Genomic DNA, 24,545 nt, shown 5'->3' on the forward strand with positions numbered 1-24,545 from the left:
CATAAGTGCTTAGCACCATATAAGGAAATTTATAAAGATCTTTTAACTAGAAGCAAGCAATCTAAAATTACATACTTTTTGCAAAAGGTAAAGCATGGATCTGAAGATAATGCAGAAAAATGCTCAGAGGATAACGATAACTTGCCAAAAATAAAACGCTCTCGGTTAATAGTGCTTTTAATGATGACAAAGAAAACATTGTTTAATTTATATTCATATGTATCACTTAAGAAAATTTTAATAAAGATATTTAACTTAATTATGAAAATATAGTAGCATGTTTTTTAATTTTTGGATCCTAACCCTCCTTTTCGTACTAGTTCTTTGATTCTCATAACACGGATTTGCATAACACGGCAATTTTTTGGAACGTAACTACCGTGTTATACGGGGGTTACCTGTAAATGTTCGTTGTTCAAATGTTGCTCAAAATCTTAAATTTCTGAAAGTTCTTAACCGATTGCTTTGAAATTTTGACACAATGTTGCATTAGAATACGCGCGTGTTTTTATATTATATAGATGGCGAAATTCCCTCCCCGCGGAGGAGAGGGACAGCATCAAGGATTACCGTGAAGAACTGGTCTTTTATTATTCTATTTTAGATGCGGTTTTTTGAGTTTTTGATTGCGTTTTAATAGGATACGTCAAGAGAATGTGCACTAAGAAGGGATTTTTCGAAATTTCCTCCCGCGGGGAGTGTTAAACATTTATAATAGATACATTTTGAGCCACAGCAACGCGTGGCCGGGTAAAGCTAGTAAATATATAAAACATTTTATAACAATTCTTTCAACTTCTCCAAAAATATTGTACTTGTGTCAAATGATTTTAAATGTTTAACCAAATATTTTTTACGGTTACTTATTTCTCTTTATAAAACCTTCTATAATTTTAATGAAATGAATTATTTTAAATTCCAGCCACTTAAGCAGCAAATAGTGAGGGTTGATGTCAGAAAGGCATACACGGACGTAAAACTTACATGCCGAAACAAAAAAAAATAATGTTTAAGAGAGAATATTCAACAGTTTGTGTCTACCCAGCAAGCGACGCAGTCATGTCGTCCGAAAACTTCGATAAATAAATTTGGACTATCGATTCAATGACAGGTTTAACTAAAGAAGTTAGTCTAACGAAAGGAAAACAGGGGGGTATTTAATGTTAGAGTGGAAACATTAAACACTGGGACAATGACTGGAAAGAGCAGATTGTAAGTGGACTTGATGCAATGAAGAAGACTGAGTATCTATTTCTGCAGGAAACTAGGTGGAAAGATAGTAAAGCAATGACAGCTATAAACTGTTCTCTGGAGGAGCCGATAAAAAAGAAAGGAATGGAGTAGGCACTATAGTCGACAAGGAATTAAGAAATGGTGTTTTTGAGATAATTAGAAAAAGTTACAGGATTATGAGTGTTAAGCTGGAGATAGGAGAAGTTTTGTTACAATTGTATGTATGTTCCACAAAAGGGATGCGGGAAAGATGAAAAGGATGACTTCTGGGTGGAATTAGATAAAATGGTAATGAAAAAGTGAGAGGTTGATCATTGGGATGATGTAAATGGATATATGAGAATGTGTAAAGGAAAGGAATGAAGAGTGCATGGTGGATGGAGTATAGGCGAGAGAAACAGAAAGGAAGATAGAATATTGGAATACACAGTAGCGTTTTACTTAGCAGTAGCCAACACTTTCTTCAAAAAGGAGAATCGGCTTATAATACGCGTCGTACAAGAATGGAGATATGATATGCCAGATTGACTACTTTATGTTGCTTGAGATAGTTTAGACATGTAGAAAGAAGTGAGGATTATGTTGGAAAGAGGATTGGCACGTTGGAAGTGATAGGAGGAGGAAGCTGGAAAGACCGAAGCTGACAAGGTGGCAGAGGATTTGAAAGAGAGATGATAACCTAAATAGAGAAGAGTGGAGAAGACAGATTAGAATGCTGGCTCCATATAAACATCGAAAAAACAGACAAAAAAGAAACAAGCATTGTTTTAAATCTCACAAACGCATAATAATTACATAAATGTGAAAAAAGCCATGTATAGGCCATATATTTTAATTATAAAACTGGCCTTATATTTTTGCAACACCATTATTTTTGATTTTTTGAATTAAAAAACTATATTTTTATTTTTGCTTGTAAATAGAATAAGTAATTCTTTTACATCTACATATATTTCTGTCACTAGTCTTTTTACATGTGATAAAAATTTAGTATTCCAAAAACTTAATGTGCCTAATAGTTTTGCAACATACCATGAACAATAATCTGTTGAAAATTCGAACTTAATTATAATNACTTTCCGTTCGGCAGTTACGTGAGACGAACAATGAACTTTCTTCGAACAAGTGCGAATGATGTTTCCACTCTTTTGCCGTTTCCAATGACAATCTGCTATTTTTAGGATATATTAGTATTATTAGAATGTATTATTAGTATATCTGAAGTAGAAATGTAATGTAATATATGTTGACGATTCAAATGAACAAAATGTAATTGTGTAGATGCCGAGGTAGCAGGACGAAAAGAGGTTGTAAAAAACAAACGGAGCGAGAGTGGCTCGTAGAAGTGTTTAGTGATCTTAATAAAGAATTATTCGTATCATATAATCTGGCAAGTTAAGTCATTTATAATGCATCATGGCTTCTAAAAAAACAGAAAGGTGATTTCAATTGAAACAAAGCAAGAAATCATCAGGAGTAAAAGTTGACAAAAACTTTCTTGTCGAATGGGGAGAGGTTCAGGAGTTTACCAACCCTCATTATCCAAACACAGCTGAGGCCAACAGGATCAATGATCTCTACGATGATACCTTTGTCCGTCATTTCCGACAGGTGTTAAAGAAGAAAGTGAAACAGACCACCTTGGTCATGTTTTTCAAGAAGCCAGCGGGCAAAAAACAAAGGATGGAACAAGAGAAGTTGACCCTGCAAGTTCCGGTAGCCTCTCCCGAATCTGACTCCAATTAAAAAACTATAAAAAAGATCCGCTGCAATGTGTAAAAAGTCTGTATCTGTATGAATGTGTAAAGAAAGTGTTCTTCCACCTCCTTCTCACAACATCTGACTACCCGGTGTCTGCTCCATTTTCATTTTTTATGGTACAGTACGGTTATCTTATGCTGCAGAACGAATTATATGTTTTAACATGTATTTCTATGGGAAAATGTGTTTCGTATAACGGACGTTTCACTTAACGGACGTGCACCTGGAACGGATTAAGTACGTTGTACGAGGCGCCACTGTATATTATATTATAGAGGGTACAACTTATAATTATTTTCGTCTTAGGGCTACTCGATGAAAAAAGTTTGGAGATCACTGCTCTAGATAAAACAGTTTTCTAACACCAATTACGTTATTATGACATCAAAGTGTATCCAGTGAAACGAGAATAAGTTGTATGACATACTTTACAAAAATAAATGAAAATATACCTAAAAATATTTAGGGTAAGTTGTCCGCAGTGCGGACCACTTACCCTAAATATTCCTGATCTAAACACTTACTTGTTAGTAAAATAAATACTGTATAACATGTCGAACATTTTAAAAATAAATTACTTTAGAGAGATGATTGTTTAAGAATAATCGTTTTTAAAAACATTTAATTTTATGTTTAATTAATAATGTAGAAATCCAAATAATTTCAATTGAATAATTAATGTTTTTTATGATTATAAAAATAAATGAATTAAAAAAATTGACTCACCCAAATATTTTACCGTGATTTTTGTAAGTAGAAAGAACAATCTCGTGAATTGGCTGAAAAACATTTATGTATGAGTTTATATAAAGATATTAAACGATAGAAAATATATTTGTTTTACATACAAGAAAGTAATTACAATACTTATTTTTAGCGAGTACTTAAAATTGACATCACAGAAATTCTTAAGGAGAATGATAAATCAATATGTTGTGATAATTCTGTTTAATTTGACAGTAGGTAGCAAGTTATTTAAAACTAAAAGCAGTAATTAAATTTAAAATTATAAAATAATGATTAGGCTAAAACTCTGGCCTCCACACAGAAACTGACACTAAAACTAAATTTAAAAATAGAATCAAAATTAATTAATTAACTAAAATTAANACCTGGCATAATTGGTGTCTGCTCCATTTTCATTTTTTATGGTACAGTACGGTTATTTTATGCTGCGGAACGAATTATATGTTTTAACATGTATTTCTATGGGAAAATGCGTTTCGTATAACGGACGTTTCACTTAACGGACATGCACCTGGAACGGATTAAGTACATTGTATGAGGCACCACTGTATTTAAATTATTAATAGTTCTTGAAGTGAATATTTGATGGAGGTCAGATAATGTAACTGGCAACATATCAGCAGAAGTTGTAGGTTAGAGTCTCTCAGACAGATTTTTTTCTCCAGAATTTTCTAAATTAAAATTGAAAAATGAATTTATTATTAAATTTATCAAGAGATGACAACCTAACTGCCTACCTCCAGTCAAATGACTGTTTATTTAGTTATTAAAATTAGCCTTAAAATATCCTGATAATCCAGTAGATTATTTGGTTTTAATTAAAAATTGGGTTAGTGAATATTTGTACTGTATAAGCAAGAGTCATGTAGCACAGTCCAGACATTAATCACATTAATGTCTGGACTGTGCTACATGAACAGTTGCTACATCTCTTTTCTTCATCATGCTGTACAAATCCTAAGCCTGCAGATTATCCAGCATAGAGTTTTCATGCTGGTATTTAGAATATTGTGAATTAACAGCACCAGCTTTGACAATGCTTAATTAACAGTAATGTTGGGTTTCTCTGTATAGTATTTGTGTATCATAGGAAAACATCCACTACCAAAACTTTAGGAGCCTGTATCTTGTAAAGGGGCTGCAGCAGCCCAGTTCACTGGATCAAAACTGCTTATATTGACCCCTATAACCAATTCATTTTATTGGTCTATTAATAATTCTAATAATTCTTAACACCCTGTAGGGAGGCAGTAATATATACCTGTTATGTCATCAGTATATAAAAGACAACAGTTTTCTCATTTGAAAATATTTAAACTTGATTTGAGTTGTTATGGTTTAAATATATTCATTTTTTTGTAACTAATGTCTTCTTAATAAACCATGTTCTTAACATCAATCAAAAATTTTTCTGTTATGAATACTATAGAATTCTCATTTTTCATGAAAATTCTATCTTAAATTCAGTATATAATATCTGACAATATTTCATACAAGTATATGGAATGACTAAAAAAACCTGCAAATTGTTTGAGAAATTATATTTCTGTTAATTTGAGTTTAAATGCATGGAATTTTTAAGAATGGAAATATTCTTAGGATGTTCTATATTGTTGATGCTAAATAAACTGGTATCAAATAAATTCCATCTTTGTAATTTTATTAAGTTAACTAATGAGCAATTATATATATAGATTGAGTGTAATTCTAAAATGGATTTAAATTGAATCTATTGACAAAAATAGATTTACAAATGTATTGATTTTTCTAAATGGATGAACTTTTACAATTAACAAACTATGAAAAATATACAAAATAATGGTTTCTTATGTTTTCATTTTATGGAATCAATATACACTTTGCAATTTATTAAATGTGAACAAATTAAAGATAAATTATAAAAGCCTATCCATGTTAAATGAGCTGCATACAGTATTCAAATAGTAACTGAATAATTATTGCTTTAATTTTGTTGTTAAGATTTATCTGTTTCAATTCTAGTATTCAATGCTTTTGTTTATACACTGAATGATCAGTACATTAGGAACACCACATTAGCACCAACTTGGAAATGTCCTGTAATTGCCATGTCACATTTACTGCAGTCTTGCATGTTGACCTGTCATTTGTACAGTAGTTGCCAGTGTTGGGCAAATGGGGTTGAGCACATACAGATTATTGGGGCATGGAGGGTGAGTGCCAGTATTTCCAAAACAGCTGCACTCATTGATTGTTCTTGTACCACAGTGTCCAGGGTGTACAAGTGGATGGATCATGTACAAAAATTCACTAGATCACACAGTGGCCAGCCACATGTGATTGATTCCAGAGGTGAGTGTAGTGCATTAAGACTGGTCTCCAAACAAAGACATGCTACAACAAGAAGTAGCTTATCCACCAGTACAACAATGAACAAGGCAGATGTTTTTTTGACAATGGCCATGCTATGTACTGGTACAGTGCATCAACAAGGGTTCAATAGCCATCAACCTGCATGAGTGCTTCTGTTGATCACACATCATTGCAAACAATGGGTGAGAGAAATGTATCATTGGACCTTGGACTTTGGAAGGTGGTTATCTGGAGTGATGAGTCCCATTTTATGCTGGCTCATCTGCAGAATCTGACATAAACAGCATAAAGCTGCATCCCCTGGTTGTACAGCTGGAGTTCCACAAGCTGATGATGGCAGTATCATGGTCTGGAAAGCACTCTCTTGGCAAGGCTAGGACCATTGGTCATCATCCCACAATCCTTGAATGGTGAATGATACAGGGACTGGTGATCATCTCCAGACTGTTTCCTGACAATGACGACATGCTTCAACATGATAATGCACCATGTCAGTGGGTGAGGCTCACTCAGGAATGATTGGAGAAACAGGACAATGAATTTTGCATGATGGCTTCCAAACTCAGACCAAAACCCTATTGAACATGTTTGGAATATACTGGAATGTGTGGTGAAGTTGTCACCTACTCCTATACAAAAAGTGCATCAACTAACAAAACTGCTTCAAGCAGGTATAAGCCCAGTTGAGTAGATGCTTGGTATCTGGCAGAGTCCATGCTCTGGCATTTGCAAGTCATGATCACTCAGAAAAACAGACTAACTCATTAGTAAGCAGGTGTTCCTAATGTAGGGATTGCTCAGTGCATAATAAATATGAACAATTTTGAAATCAAAGAAAAGAAAGAAAATTATTTGCATTGGAGGATATATATACATTCACTCTGGTAGAAAAAGTAAAATAAGACATTAAGGATTGAATTAAAATCTGTTCTGTAACAGCAATTAAAGTAAATCATTAATCAATAATTTACACAGAAATTCAAATGATAAACTCAAAAATAAAATTGCAAAGCACAGAAGTCCGTGTAAACAAATCTCATCAATAAACTTACCAGTTATTACATACAGTGTGTATATTGCCCATTTCAGTATAACATTTTAATTATGTACTGTGTCATTAGCAAGTACAATTGATTGTTCAAAATCAAAAATAAATTTTTAATAACTTATATTAGTTTTCACCAACATAGATATTACTGGTTGTAAGTTTATTCCCTGTGACCATCCCATGAGTATTAAGATGGTTTTTTTTAACATTTCCATTATGGTTTCAAAAAGGCCCACAAATAGATGTTGCCATAAGTGGAGGCTTAACATGTCTGGGACAGATCATTCACGAAAGTCCCAAAATTTCTATCTGGACTTCAATCTGGGTCCTCAGTGGTAGGATGAAAGCTTTATAACTTTGGCCATCTGACTGTCAGTTTAATTAATTAATTAATTAATTAATTAAACTGACACTCTATATACTGACTCTAATTAAACTGATATACTATCTAATTAAACTGACTCTCATTATATACTCTACAATAATTAATTAATTAATTATTGTAGAGTATATAATGCATATAGTACAAGAATAAAGATTTCAGATGGATTTCATAAAATAAATACTGATCATAATAATATAATGCTTGTCAAAAAATTGAGTAGAGGGTAACTTGAAAACTTTAAAATATGAGGCATAAATATAAGTGCAAGATCTTAATTTGAACAATGCATGTCAGTTTATTATTATTTATAGGAATTTAATGATAAAATAACACAAAACTTATAATATAGTAGTAATTTTTATAAACATATTCCAAAATCTGTATACTTGCAAAACAAAATATATATGTATATATTTTATTTTGACAAACAAGTTCCCAGTTTTTAAATTTAAAAAAAATGGACTGTAAAAGTATATAACAATTGTTACAATATTAATAATAATAAATACATGTTTTTTGTGTTTTTATTGTCACAACTCTGACATTTCTACATCTTTATTCGGAATCCTCTACGGGCCAATATGCATTTCGCATCTATAAGCCTCTCATCTGTCAGCATGACTTCTGGGATTTCTTATAGGTGGTGTTGACACATATACATTCCGTTTAAAATCACTAATTTATAGAATACACAAAATACATATGTTGTTTTGTCCAATAAATTTTGTACACACAGAGTTTGTCTAAATGAGCTTCTGTGCATTGCAGTTTTATCTTTGGGTGTTATATGATGTGAGTTTCTGTTCTGAAATTGTCTCAATCACCTAGTTTCAATAATTTCATTTTACTGAAAGGCTGAACCAAAGGGAAACTTTCATTTAATTTTAAAAAATTACATTAAATTATCACCAATTTATATGATTTATAACACTGAATACTAATGTTGATAAATGTTTTGTGTTGTGTTATCTTTATCCAGTCAAACAACTGAACAATGACCTCTGACGAGAACATAAAAAAAGACCATTATTTTAACATTATGTTGTATGAAGATTTGATTAAAAAATGGCCACTATTTAGAGGTGGCCATTATTGAAGATTCAAGTGCATTTAAAAATTTATTATAATTTATATGATATTGATAATGCATAACTACTGTTTTGTTTTTATATTCTATAAAATAAATGATGATAAATATATCTAATGTAGAGAATATATTTTGCAAAGTAATGTAAAAAAAATTAATACTTATTTAACACAATCACTTTTTTTGAACATAAAAAAGAAAAATAGATAAATTTGTCTCACTATGTTAATTAGGAAAAATCACACAAACACTGTAAACTACTTTTTGTTTAATTATAAATAACTTTTATACTTCCATTTAATTGATGATATATATATACATTGATTCAGATTGCAATAAAAAGAAGGATCAATGGTATATAGACATGATGATTGTTCTTTCTGCTACTGATGTAATTCTCAGAATTCCACATAACTATATAAGGCATTCCAAGAAAATTACAATAAAATGCAAAAAACAACAGTTTTAAACATTGCAAAATAAAAATTTAGTTGATTGTGTGATTCTAAATTTAATAATTTAAGAAAGTTTTTAACTTTGTGTAACACAGCAAACACCTTACACTAAACATAATAGGAATTTATTTACACAAGCTTATAGTACTTGGCATATACTAATACAGAGATTTGGTTTTAAAGTTAATCACTGTATTAGCAAAATAATAGTAACAAAGCTGCATAATAGTTTTTAATAATAATAATAATANGTTGGCATGAAGTGTACATTACTTTTATTTTTTTATTGTCTAATACTATTCAATACTATTTGTAATATTATATACCAAGGCATTGCTTTATGTCATAGATGTGTTTATACCAGGGCTGTGGAGTCGGAGTTGGAGTTGTGGAGTTTTGGTGTTTTAGCTGTAGTTGGAGTTGTCAAAAATTCCACTGACTCTGACTCTTTTTAATTTCCAATTTGTTATGTATATAAAACGGAAAAGTATTGGAATTGTGCCAAATTCATCCCGCCTAGTCTTTTTTGCAAATCTATACATTTGGAAACCTCCCAAATCCCCAAAAAAAGTCAATAAAAGGGGAAAAATTAACGTGCGCGTATGTGTTGATGTCTAATTTGTTTAATTTCTTTATTTTCTGTTCTGAGATATTAAACAATATCTCAGAATGGGTAAAGTTTAAGAAACAAAATGTGGCACTGTAGCTTGCATATAAAGGGGCATTAATACTATTAAATTTTTGTTCTTAATGGTCAACAGGGTGAAGACATAAAAGGGGTCATGTGTCATATCTCTTAATGAATATTTTACACATTATTACCGTTCAAAATTTTAAAAAAGTAAAAAAATAAAACTCATCTTTATCCTCAAAGTAAGCTTTTTTGTTATTTTATAATAGTACAGTAAAACCCGTTAAGATGTTCGCACCTAAAACGTTAGAATGTGTATGGGGATATGATTTAGTTCAACCACTTTGACATTTAATAATTAACTCCTGTTAATAATTAACCATCTGACTTCGATTCTGACCACTCTGACCACAGAAATTATTAGGCTTTAAACAGGGTGAACAAAATCATGCCCTCCACACACAGTCTAACATCCACACATATAAAAAAAAAACCTTGAGTCTTTTGCATATCTTGAAATTTCAAGATATCCTGAATCCAAAAATGTAAAAATTTTGGAGGGGACATTTTTAGATTGAGCGCTACACTTTCCTTCTGTTATATATAACAGCCAGAAAAGTAAAAATTATCCAATACATATTTATATATTGACTGTGTCATTACTTAGAGGAGTCTTATAGCTTTGGAATAAAAAGTTTCTGTGTTCTATCTTTATTAGAACTCTATTTATTGAATCTTTTATTCTGAGGTCATGTGATGACATCAGAATTTCCTGGTCTCTTTCGGTAACAAGTTTGTCCCTAGTCGGAGTTGGAGTCGGATGGTAAGGAAAAGTTGGAGTTGGAGTCGGTAGATTTTTACACGACTCCACAGCCCTGGTTTATACAAAATATGATGCAGTTTGAAACAATGCAAACTTACAAAATTTTCCATTGGAAACATATTAAAGGATTATTATTTTTTTTTTTTGAAACTAGAATTTTCAAGAAGGAAACTTTTAAGAAAATGTAATTCATTGTGGAAGTAAGAATGTGCCAAACTAAATTGAAAAATAGTTTTTTCTGCATATAAACATAATTATAACTTTCACAAACACAATTATTTTAAGTGTTTAACTGTGAAGAATTGTCTCCTAGACAATATGCTTTTATTAAGAGTTTACTCTGTGAATTCTTTAATATAAATTTATCCTATCACTTTATTTATTAATCAAAGGCTTCAATCTTACCTTACCTTATCTTTACCTTACCCTATTATTAGAAAAAGGCTTTTCGGCCCTTTTTCTAATAGTGACACCTCCAACTTGATAATTTTTTCTTGCAGCACCCCTACTTCTTTATTAATATAGAGTTATGCTTTTTGTATTTTTAGTAATGCATATAAGAAGTGTTACAATGCTGCTCAGCACTATTTAGTGGAATCCTGAAATGTTGTTACAGTAATAGTTTTCAACCAGCATGCTAGTATATTGATTGAATTCTATTGCCTTACAGTGGCATGTTATCCTATGGACAAAAAGGGCAATTACCTGGACCTCTGTCAACAAGGGGCCCCAGGCAATTGCAAACCAATCTTTTATAAACTCATTACTGTAGTAAGAATATCAAAGCTTAAATTTAATGACACTAGATTGCACAAGCGCAGCACAAAACTTAACCCTCCAGAGGTTGTTTTTAAAAAATGAACAAGGATACTGGTGTAGTGCCCAAGCACTATGTATAGTTTTTTTTTTTCGTTTATTTTATATATATATACGATGTGTCGTGTTGGGTTTTATTTTATGGTACCGGGTTGGGCCCGTCGTGCTGGTTGATTGGTCAGTGACCAACATCACATGTGTTTCACGTCACACCCAATGGCGGGAAGTATAAATATTGGAACTCCCATCCAAAGTCTACTTTTTTCAAGTTCCTGTTTCTTGAGTGATCAACAAACTATGTGGTGTAAGAGTGTCAGTAAAATAGAAGAAAGGGACTGACACGTGTGAACTTTTAAATGTAGAGAACGGAATCCAAATCTATCGTATAGAATACGTCCATTGTTCACGAACTAAGTACAAGATATTAAAACAGGAAACATTGAAGGACATCAGAAAACCATTATTTTTGTTGGTATGTTGGTTATTGTGTCTTTTTAAAAGGAAAAGTAATACCTTCAATCCTTTTCTTGTATATTGTACGTGTTACCTAATCTTGTAAATTTTAATAGAATTATGTTCCTCTCATGTTTTAGAACAGATGAATAATTTGTAAATATTTATGATTAAACCTTTGTTACTAACATTTAACCAGATTTGTAAAGTCCTTATATTAATTTGTCCGTGTCTTGACCCTCTAACATCACCTAACAGACCTAGGTCTATTGGGGCTTAACACTGGTAATTCCTCCAAAAACTTCCCCAAATAAAAATATCTTTAAGTCAACACTGTACATGGGGCATTCTAATTCAGATTTGCCTGGGCCTCACAAAGCTATAATGTGCCGCTGTTGCTTTACCTTCTCCATTAGTTGTTTTTTGTAATGATAAGTGACATCATAATAGGTCTAGTTTATGCTTTATAAAATTTCTCTACATTAAGTTTAGAATTCAACCTTGTAACAAGTGTAAAATTGATTAATTTTTCTGATTTTTTTTCTAAATTAAAGTTTTAAATAAAAATAGTGTTTCATGCAAAATCTGTTCATATTCTTTATATTCTGGACCATTACTAACTGGGTTTCCAGTAGTAGTTAAGAGGGACTGCATGTCAAAAATTAAGTCAAAATAGTTAATTTTTACATGCAGTCCCTTTTTACTAAACAAACAATTCAAATTAAATGTAAAAGAAGTAATATATACAAATAAAAATAAGGTTGAGTTTTTTCCCTTACAATGTCTCTTGGTTTTTAATACCTAAATTTCATAGAATGTACACATCTTTTATTACAATGACTCTTGGCTGATGTTTATATAAGAAAAATTCATATTTAATTCCAAAAATTCAATACAGCATCTTTATCAAAACAATATACAGGAAAATGTGTCAGATTATAATTTTCCCATTTAAGATAATGGAATTAGGCTTCCAAGTAGCATTTTCCCATAGAATATCTGAGTTTTTAGGAATGGATTACTGATATTAAGCAGGATATGCCTATATATATGTTAAATCAGTTTTGAAATAAATTCTGACAATAATAATCAAATTGAAAAGTTAAAAGAAAACTAAGTAGCTGAAAAATAATGAACACTTCATTTGAAATAAAAATTTATTATCATGAATTTAAAATCAGTTCTACAGATTATTATAATAAAAATTTTAGGTTATTATATGTTAAAAGTTAATTTAGAGCAAAAATGCATTCATCTGAAAAACAGTTTTTCAATATTTTTATTTAATAACAATCTAATGTTTATCTACAGCATGTTTAAGAATTACGTCAAAAAAAATTATATAAATAAAATTATTGCTTTTCATTTTTAATTACAAAGACTGTGTGTCTATTTTTTATGCATTTAATGAATAAATACAGTAAAGGAATATGTATTAAATTTTAACTCCAATCAGATCAGAAATATTGCTAAATGAGAATATCATTATTTCTCTTTCCTTATTAATATCACTATTATGTTTTTATCTTCTATTATTAAGTTTTTTATATAAAGATTAACAGTTATGTCAATATTTTGATTTCAAATATTCCATAATAATTATATCTTTTTTATGTATGTAACTTTTACTCTAATGACTTAATACATCATTTTCTGTTAAGCTAAGTTTACATGTAATAAAATAAAATAATTACTAAATGTTATATAAAAAAGAATATCACTTACAATTAGTAACCATTGATTGTTGCTGATCATAATTGGTTTTATATTAATTAATTTATAATTTTAATTTAACCATGTGATAAAAGATTTCTTTTTATAGGTAAATTCTGCTTCATTTTGTCAGTTATTGTCACCAGAAAATAAACCATGGGCAGATTTGTCTACTTCTCTTGGAAAAATTTCTTCTTCTCTCATTCCTTCTGGGAGTGGAGATATCAAAGTAACAATAACAACTCAAGGTAAATTTGATTAATGTCTACCATAATTACATTTAAAATATATTTTATTATGTACAGAATTGAATACTGCCTTTATTATACTCTTATAAGTATTGACAAGACTATGTTTTATTTATAAAACATAGTCTTGTCAATACTTATAAGAGTATTGACAAGACTTATAAGCGTACTGCCATTTTATGTTACCAGCATAGAAGTATGAAGGAGTACATGTCGAGAGTTGCTATTTGGCACAGAGTATTAAGTGCCCAAATCATTTGCACATAAAAAATCCAGACTTGTAAGTAGTCAGGGGACCAAGAACCGAGTCAAAATAAAATACAGAATGGTGACCCTCTTCTACAGACAGGCAAAACAGGCACCTCACCCCATCGAAGTCAGGTGGGGAGACTACCACCCACAGTCATTCTAAGAAGTGAACTCTGACCTTAGGACTGAACATGTAATTTCTTCTATGTTAAATAAAATTTGTAATCTAATTTTGTAAATTTGGGAGCGCTTCAAATATGACGTTAAAACAGTTTTATGTCATTACAAGTGGGTTTTTTAACACTATCTAGTATAATAAAATCATGGGACTGATAAAAATTTGATGTTATAATCAGGTTAAACTGTATATTGTTAGTGCAAAATAAAAAAAATAATTTTGGACAATACTATAACCACGATTATTTTTTTCAAAAATGGGAAATTTTTGTTATGCATCAACAAAAATTCAACCTGGGCCAACATGCAACAGAGAGAAATTTCAAAATTGGATAGGTTAATTTCATCGAAAATGCATCGTGGCTGGCGAAGTTTGAATGATCACATCCAAAAGCAGCAATACCAAAGAAGATTGGAGAATGAGAACAAGATTGCCTTGAGCGTCAAAGTGATTTCGCTTAGTAGTGAGTTTCTGAGACATAGTCTTGTCGCAAATACAATTTTGCCATTTTACTTGTTTTTTGGTTATTACATTTATTTATATATCTATTTTTTTATGCAAAATAAAAAAAATTTCAGACGATACAATAGCCGCAATTATTCTTTTCAAAAACGTATAACTTTCATTAGGCTTAATATCAACAAAAATTCAACATGGCATCATAGGCAACAGAGAAAACTTAACATCTGATAGGCTAAAATTATGTGCCATAAAATATGGGTTATGATTAGAAATCAAAAATCAAAATGGTTGTGGCTTTAAAAAATTCAAAGATTAAATTATCAAAACAGCAATAAAGCTTTTAAATCTATCAATACACCCAAAATCTCAAACTTCTATATCTACAGTATTTATAACAAGAGATTTTAATCTGAAATGGCCTTTTTTGGAATACATATCTTATACAGGGTAGTCACTTAAATGTCTTTCCAGCATTGCATAAACATATGTACAAGGTTGTTCCAGCATTAAATAATACTTACTCATCCAAGAAAAAAAAAATTAATCCATTCATCCAACAGAGTGTGCTCCAAGAGTAGATGGTACCTAAATAGTAACTGATATCTGAATATCCTAAACATGACAGTGGACAGATGGCTTGATAACTTGTCACTGGCACAACTAAAGCAAGTTTAGTACCATCAGAATGGTGCACTTTGTTCCTGAATAGTTGTGGATTAGTTGGGCACACAGAATGGTTTGAAAACTACTGGTTAGGACAACACAGTCCTGTTCCATGACTTCACTCCTCTGGACTTTTTCCTATGGAGTTACCTAAAAGCATCAGTACATGATGCATACCCAGCAATACTGTGTGATGTTGGTAAACTGGAGATATACATACAGGGTGCAAAATACGTACTTGCATCAATACAGTTTGATAACAATGGTGTGTATTGTGAGCAATGGTGAACTTTTCAAACATACTCAACATTAACTTGTTATCACTGTGTGACAGTTTGCCCTTCCATTGTTTTTTGTGTGATGTTATCAAACTGTATTGACATAAGTACGTATTTTATGCAATAAATTGTGCATATTTCTTCTTATCTACGGCTATTCCTTTCAAACATTTACACAAAATGGCGTGCATTGCTTTCAGACATTTTTGGGTATACAGGTGACAATTTATCTTATCCATGTGAACCACATGTCGTTTCATACTAAGTAACTGATGCTGTAAAACTTTCTAATTGGAAAGTTTGCTCTATCTGTTTTCGTTTTGCACTGCCTATCTTCCAAATTTTGCCAATAGGGGTGCTGCTGTTGTTTGCATTAGTCACTTTACTATACCGTTACCTCACTTGCATAGCTGTAGCTCTCTCCATTCGCAAGAATTTTCCAGTTAAAAGGACCTGTATAATCTGTGAAACAGTGACACCAGGAATGCAAAGTGTCATTCATAAAGCTATGCTTAAATGTTATCTTTATTTTATTGCTTAAGGTGGTCATTTTGAACAAGTTCTCTAACAAAATAAAGCTTACATTTTTGTATCAATTTCTACAACTTTGTCTTTATCACATCCACCACAACAGAAAACTGATTGTTTAGAGTATTTGATGGCTTGTTCTGTTTTCCTTATAGAATATTGATAATGTTTGTTACCAAATAAATAAAAACACCTGTATTATAAGTAAATAATTTTTATTTCTTTTACTGGTTTTTGTGGTATTTTGTATGTAGTTTTGTTATATTTATTCTTTACAGTAAAGAGATTATTTGTACGTAGTACTAAATTGTCTTAAATTGCTTTCCTTTGGTTATTTTAACACTGGAACAAGCATGCACAATATACACACACTTGTGCAATGTTGGAAAGATCTCTCTTGCCCTGGACAGATTTTTAAGGGACATCCCATATATTGCAGCTATCAAAATTTGTTAGTATTATGACTCTATTTTTCAAAATAAAATAAATACAATAAATTTAAGTAAAACAGAAGTTTAGATGAAGGCTAAAATGTTTCAATATATATATTTCACATACTATTAAAAATGAACAATTAAATATATGAATATGATACACACTTTTCAGTAAAAAGATTTCACTTTTAGTATAATGTTTAGGACAATGTCATTAAATTACAAAATTTTATATATGATATGATTATCTGAAAATCAAGTAAAAAGTACAGTGGTACCTCAGGATACGAAATTAATCCGTTCCGAAACTGAGATCATATCATGAAAATGTCGTAAGGTGAATCATTTTTCCCCATATGATTACATGTAAAACTAAATAATTCGTTCCAACATGAAAAACACACTCAAATTAAAGCTAAGTAGTACATTAAAAAAATAAATAAATATAGTAAGGAAACCACTGAAAAATGCGTTTTGTAGTTGTAAATGTATAAATAACCATAATATAATAATTGATTAAAAAAATGTAGTTTTATTTGCACTTTACCTTCAAGGATAGACAACGGTGGAAGTGTAAACTGGTGGCAGAGGAGAGGGAGAAGAGAAATAATACTAAAACTTAACTTACATAACATAATGTAACAATAACTTAAAAATAACTTAGAAAAGATAAAAAAATTAGTGTTGTTTTATACATATTTTTTAAATTTTTATTCACTTTTTTTTTGCTTTCTTTCCTTCACTTCCACCAGCACTTTCACAAAATATCTATCCAAAGAGGTTTGGCTTTGCCTACTTTTTAAAATGTTTCTAAAATAACTTAGGCAAATGTCATTACTCTGAGCAGCAATACGGCCAGTGTGAATCTTTTTGGGATGTTTCTTTTCAATAAAATCAGTCACTTTCTGATAATACCTCGAGATTTCCTTCATCGAGCAAGATCCTTCCACAACGAAGCAAACGCGCGGACTGAGACCAATGAACAGAAGTGAATAAAAAATGCCGCTGCAAACTAATGTAACATCGTATGGCGAGTTTTTGTTCGTATAGTGGAGCAAAAATATGTTCAAATTTCATGTCATATCCTGAAAATTTCGTATGCTGGGGCATTCGTATCCTGAGGTACAGTACCACTATAAAGAACACACACATTTATTTTTTACTTTCAGGAATCATGTCAAGCATAACAAAACATATCAATAGTTTCTGCTTTTGCAGCTAAGATTTCATTTAATTATTAGAATAGTAAAATTAATTATTTATAAATAGATACAAATTACAGTACAAGTAATATAATTTTTTTAATGTAAGGCAAAATCAATTAAACAAGAGAAATACAAAAATTATATCTTTTTGTTACTATTTAGTATATTGAACAATTTAATTTATTTCTTATGAACAGTGATAAAAATGACTATTTTTGTTTCTTTATAAAGCATCTCCAACTCATTTGCAGAATAAAATCTTTGATAATTTCAGTTGGTATTTAAAAAAATTTATGCAAATAGAATATTAATTCAATTACTCTTCATTCATTCAATAGTTAGTAATTTTGTCAAATTACAAAAGCCTTAGACACACAACTGTATCAGCATTACAGAAAATGTGCAGCTAAGCCTTTTGTCACATATATAGACATCCAAAACCAATGTTCTTATTAATTAGGCCAAACAATTTTCTTAATGTATTTAGCCAGTTTTCTGCTACTATTAATAATTAAATTATTAAGAAATTTGGTATTAGAGGTAAGCGTTAGGCACAATCTCTTATTAAATTTAATAATTATAATAAATGAATATTTTATTAAATAATTTAGAATGTTCTGGAAGAAAACTGGAACTTGAACCTGTAACTCCTACTTACTGTATGAATGCATTGCTGGTTATGCTACCCAGGTTTCAAACAATTCCTTGCTTCCAGACATTTAATTATCAATATAATTATCCACAGTTACAGCACTAACTGGAGATGACTCCTATGCCCATGGCCTATATACCCATCCACTATGGCACTCAGCCAGCTATTGCTTTACCTTGGCATGGTGTATATATGTTACAGTCAAAACCCGTTTTTAGTTAGAACACGTTTTAACTAGTTGAAACTAGTTTATACTGAATGTCTTTGTTAAAACCCATTTTGTCTAGTTGAAACTAGTTTATACTGAATGTCTTTGTTAAAACCCGTTTTGTCTAGTTAAAACTAGTTTTAACTCAAATTCATTTTTGACTAGCAGTAAATTCTAGTTTTAACTAAACAAAACCGGTTTTGTCTAGTTAATTTACTGCTGTACATGTTTTGACTTTAGATAAAACTAGTTTTAACTTTTAACATTAGTTAAAACTAATTTTAGCTACATAAATATGTTTGGGGGAAATAAAGTTATGTATAGTGATTCGGCGGAAGATGCCTAACATTTTGCTTATGAAGAAAATTACAGCGCTAATTTGAGTTTAGGAGCCCTCTAATGAAAATATCATATTCTGGAGTATGTCTTTCAAATAAAAGTTTGGAGTTTATTTTAAAAAATTCTATACTGTGTTTGCAATGACGACTTTTTCACTGTCTGGCATTTTAAGCATCTCACCCCAAGTATCTGGGTGAGATGCCAAATGCCATTAGGGTAAGATAACAAATATAATTGCTTAAAATTAATTTTTGAATTTCTTAACCAAATTTAATTTATTGCATATGTAGTACAAAGTACTTCATAGTAAGTATAACAGCACAGTATAAGTATTGTTAAGTTTCCGCCCGTTCTAACGTGTTCTATAGCTAGCTGAAAGCTTTTTTCAGTCCAAAAACTTTTTTGAGAAGTCCTTATATAATTTCTATGCATATCCTGCAATAAAACGAGAAAACAAAAGTTTATTAAAAATAGGCATATTGGAAATCAATTAACAAAAAATAGGCACGTTACCCCAAGAAAAATGTGGCATATTTTCCATTTGTTGGGGTAAGATGCCTAGTAGAGTCACATGCTCCAGCATGTCCGATCGGGATCGGCGGTAGCTGACAATGGAAACTTTAGAACCTTAACTACATCACACATTAATTGTTTTTAGCAATTTTTAATAAATTCCATTTTAACTTTTAGTTTAAAATTATTCTAGAAACATTTCACAACAAAAACTTCGTTCTTATCTAGCTTTTATTCTTCTCGGATGTAGAAAATGAAGTAACGGTAGCCAACTACAGCTTTCCGCACTCAATATTGGCCCAACGATTCATCATACAAATACATGACAATATGTGACGTCACCGTTTGAAAATATCAAAAATTAGGCATCTTCCCCCGCTTACCATCTTACCCCGAATCACTCTATGCGTTGCAGTCAAACCAGTTTTTAGTTAGGATGCGTTTTAACTAGTTAAAACTAGTTTATACTGGATGTCTTTGTTAAAACCCGTTTTGTCTAGTTAAAACTAGAATTTACTGCTAGTCAAAAATGAATTTGAGTTAAAACTAGTTTTAACTAGACAAAACGGGTTTTAACAAAGACATTCAGTATAAACTAGTTTCAACTAGTTAAAACGTGTTCTAACTAAAAACGGGTTTTGACTGTAACATATATACATACAATTAACATCCTAAACCAGGTGTTATTAATTAGAGCCAAAAGATTTCTGTAACATATCACACTATTTTTCTGCTACTATTAATAATTAAATCATTGAGTAATTTGGGAATTACTTAGTAATTTACTCCAAGTAAATTATAAAGTAATAATATATATAAATTATTAATAATCTGTTTATATATGTATATACACCATGCCGAAGTAAAGCGATAGCTCGCTGAATGCCATAGTGGACGAGTATATAAGCCATGGGCATAGGAGTTGACCCCAGTCGGCTCAATGAGTAACTGTGGATGGTTATATAGATACAGTAGAGCGTTATTTATCTGAAAGTCGGTTATCCGAAAGCATTCTAGTCGGCAAATTTAAATTTTCGCTAGTGCTGTGGCGCTACAATCTTGGGTTGTGTATTTTAGCTGGCAGCACTGGCACTTTTGTGTGGTGTTTTTCTGAGGACTGTGCATCATGCTGAATCGAAAATTTTTGATATTAGATCAACTTCTAAAGTATCTTTTTTTTTTGGTTTTTATATTTTTCAATATATTTATTTTATTTGTACAAAATAAAAAAATAATTTTTAATGATACAATAGCCATGATTATTATTTTAAAAAGTTTTCGTTAGGCTTAACATTGACAAGAATTCAACGCGAAGCGACATGCAATGGAGAAAAATTTCAACATGGGATAGGTTAATATATTTTTCATACATAATCGGTTATCTGAAAAATAAGTTATCCGAACAACCCCAGTCGATTCGGATAAACGACGCTCTACTGTAATTAAATATATCTGGAAGTGAAGAATCACTCATGGTCAGGATAGCATAACTGGCCATGTAGCTCCATGGTAAGCAAAGTTGCAGGTTTGAGTCCCACTCCAAGCCTATTCTTTTCTTCCAGAATATTCTAAATTATTTAATAAAATATTAATTTATTATAATTATTAAATTTAATAAGAGATTGCACCTCTAATACCAAATAACTTAATAATTTAATTATTAATAGTAGCAGAAAAATAGCCCAATACATTACAGCAATTGTTTGGCTCTAACCTTTTGTAACTAGTGTTATTTATATTTTATTGATATTATACAAATTATTCAACCATATAATTAAGATTTGATATAAATTTTTTTATTTGTTTGTTTCAGATTTTTTAAACTAAATTATTACTTTGTTTAGATAAATTTTCTTAGATAAATGTGGTATAATTTCAATATTAGTTGATTTTGGCTTAAATATATTACTGGAATTCACTTGTTACTCTAACAACAGCCTGGTAATTACTGAAAAGTGTGCCAACCATGATCATAATAAAAACTATCCACTAACTACATGTAATTTGCTGATTTCTTGATTCTCTGCATGTGTTGTATTGCTGCTTTTGGTTTCTAAGATGCAGGACAATATTTTTAAAGAAGTTTATAAGGGGAAAAATATATCTTATAACCAACAAATACAGTATATTTTTGGAAGTATTTATGAAATTTGGAATGATCAAAATTTAATTTTTGTACATATAACTAGACAAACATTTTGTAAAACATTTGTTTTATAATCCAATGTACGATTATTTTAAAATATAAATTAACTGCTTAACACTTCTTTCAATAAAATCTTTTCCTTTATGGAATGTGTAATTATTTCTCATGAGAAACTGAAAATCAATAAAGTTCTTAGTAATTGAATCTAAATAAGATAGTGCTGAAAGTAGAAATCTATGTAAATAATATTTGTTTGAGTAAAATGTAATAGCAAAATACAACTAATTTAAAAAGTATTAAGAATTTTTTAAAAACAACTTGAAATTGTTTTAGAAATTTTTCTGTGCTTTCATTTTTATTAGATAAATACAGAACATTTAAAACAAAATTTCAAATGAAGATTTTTACTTTCTGATTTTGAAATAAAGTAAATAACATCTACTAATTCAATAAAAATAATTCTTATCAATAATAAAAATACAAAGTCCTTTAAAATTAAATAAATGATGCTTCTCGATAATTACATATTTTAAAATAAAGACAACATATCTTTGTAGTAAACATCAAATAATTTTCAATCAAAAAGCTTAATACAATATTTTTAGAAATATTACAAAAATTATTTATATACTATATTAAAAATTAAATGAAACTTATTATTATTTCTTACCAATCTCAAATCATTTGGTAATGGTGGCTCTTTTGACAATAAATCTTCAGGATCTGGTAAATCAGTTAATAAGCTGTTTTTCAAGCAAGAACGATCAAAATATTGAGCAGCATTATTCATTCTTTGTTTATATAAATGCGCCCTATCTAAATATTCATGCTGTTCTAAATGATGGGTGCTCATTGCAGAAACATCTATTACATTGCTGGAAATAAAAAATATATATATATGCTGTGAATAAAAACCAAAAAATATTAAAAACTAAAAAATAAATTTATTTTATCTTCAAATAAACTTGTGTATATTTTGTATAATTTATACAAAAAACTTAAAATTCCAATACATGAGATTTAAAACAGTAATGTAAAGATATCTGAAAGCTTACAAAATTCTTTGTTAAATCTTAAATTTGAAATTTTGCAAAAGTGAAAATTCATACATTATTTTATATCAATATGAAATATTTCTCTGTAGTTAAACAAATATAAAATATGAAAATGTTGGTAAAAATAAACCAGTAAGTGTCCTTTCAGTAATTATTAGCAAGAATTTGCAGTTAGTAAGTAATATAAACATGTATTGGTTAAAAAAATCCAAAAATGCTTTAATAGAGTTTTCTTGTGCAGTAAATATTTTAAGTGTTTTTCAAGCAATATTAGTTATAAGTAATATTGCTTATTAATATTGCTGGTTATGTTACCCAGATTTCGAACAATTCTTTGCTTCCAGACAAGTACAGTCCTTCTCTGGACCTCTCATATATAGGTAATATATCTGTTAAACATTCTAAATTATACCACAACTGAAACATCTTTAAAACTTTGGATATTAAATGTATATAAGAACACTAATAAAAGACAAAAAAAATTAATTGAAATTTACATAAAAGCATATTTATGAAATAGACTAAGACTTCATAGCATTTTCATGCAACTGAGAAATACATTGTGCTTAAAACATAATATATACACATAGTCAAACTTGGTTAATTCAAAATAATTATTACATAGTACAGCTTAATTAACACAGAGCAAATTGCTGGTGAAAGTGGAAAACAGGGTGAACAACACATTGTTTCCAACAAATTTTACCATTTCACAAATTGCTTAGAAGTTCAGAACTGTCAAACTTTTTCTCTAGTGAAAAAATTTCATCACCTATCACAGTACCATTTGTTGTCAGATGTTTCTAGTAATTTTTAAGATGGTTACAAAATCATCACACCATAGAGATGATGTCAAAATTAATATAATATTCTTGCAATTCATATCTTTTAAACATTTCACTCGACAAATGTTAAAATGAATACAGAAAGCAGAGAATGAATTCAATACAGAAAGCAGAAAATGAATTCAAAACTGGTTCATTTTTTACCAGTTTTGAATTCATTTTCTGCTTTCTGTATTGGCTTTTCACTATTCACTGAATGTGAACTAAGCTATCCAGTTTTAAATTTCCAAACTAGTAATTTTTGAAATATGAGGTTACTTCAGCTACAAATTATCCAAAAATTAGAAAAAAATTGAACTGAACAGGTAATTTATACTGTACATTAATAGCAAACTCAAGAAAAATTTGTAAAACTCAAATTAACAAAGTTTGACTGTACTTTAAATATATAATAAGCCTTAAATATTCTTATATGAAAATTCAATAAAGCATTTTATGATTTTTTTTAGTTTTAAATATTTTGTATTTTAGAATTACAGTGGGTGATCGGTTAACGAACAGATCAGTTAATGAACAAATTGGATAACGAACACTTTCGCAAAAGATTTTTATAATCGGACAACAAATACATGTTCGGATAACAAACACTTCACTGAATAAACACAAGAAGCGATGTAAAACAATGAATACCGATTGGTCTTCCTTTGTCTTCAGGCAACAATTTGAAACTTTTCAGAGCGCAGGAGACGTCGACATCAACGTTCTACCCAGTATATACCAATCAGATAGTATTCCCCAAACTTTGAAACTCTCCCTTGTAATTCCAGCCTTTTGTATTTCTGACAGAAACAATTATTTTACGTTTTCTTCTGAAAATGCAGATTTATGCCAATATCTGGTATTAAAGATCTTTTGAAGAAGTGGGAGGATGTCAGAACAACGGTCTTAAAATGGCATCCAAACCAAGTTGAGGTTAATAGACCTAGGGATCTCTACAATTACAATGCTATTAATTACTTCTGAAAAATCATGAATAAGGCAGAAAAGCAATCGACATTGGACAGATTCTTTAACCCCACAAACAGAAAAAACATGACT

At 30.1% G+C, this 24,545-nt stretch overlaps 1 protein-coding gene across 1 annotated transcript in view; it reads right to left on the bottom strand.

Annotated features, from left to right (window-relative positions):
- Window positions 1–20,927: 20,927 nt before the first annotated feature.
- LOC111621734 (ragulator complex protein LAMTOR1-like) overlaps window positions 20,928–24,545 on the bottom strand; it is a 28,451-nt gene continuing 24,833 nt past the window's right edge. The window contains exons 4-5 of the mRNA XM_023363961.1: window positions 22,233–22,482; window positions 20,928–21,029 (exon numbers count right to left, since the gene is read on the bottom strand). Coding sequence (XP_023219729.1) covers window positions 20,928–21,029; window positions 22,233–22,482 — 352 coding nt within the window. The remainder of the gene's footprint in view (window positions 21,030–22,232; window positions 22,483–24,545) is intronic.

This window comes from Centruroides sculpturatus, unplaced genomic scaffold (genome assembly GCF_000671375.1).
Source record: "Centruroides sculpturatus isolate CEXI.00-Female unplaced genomic scaffold, Cexi_2.0 scaffold21, whole genome shotgun sequence".
In the NCBI taxonomy this organism is placed as follows: domain Eukaryota; kingdom Metazoa; phylum Arthropoda; class Arachnida; order Scorpiones; family Buthidae; genus Centruroides; species Centruroides sculpturatus.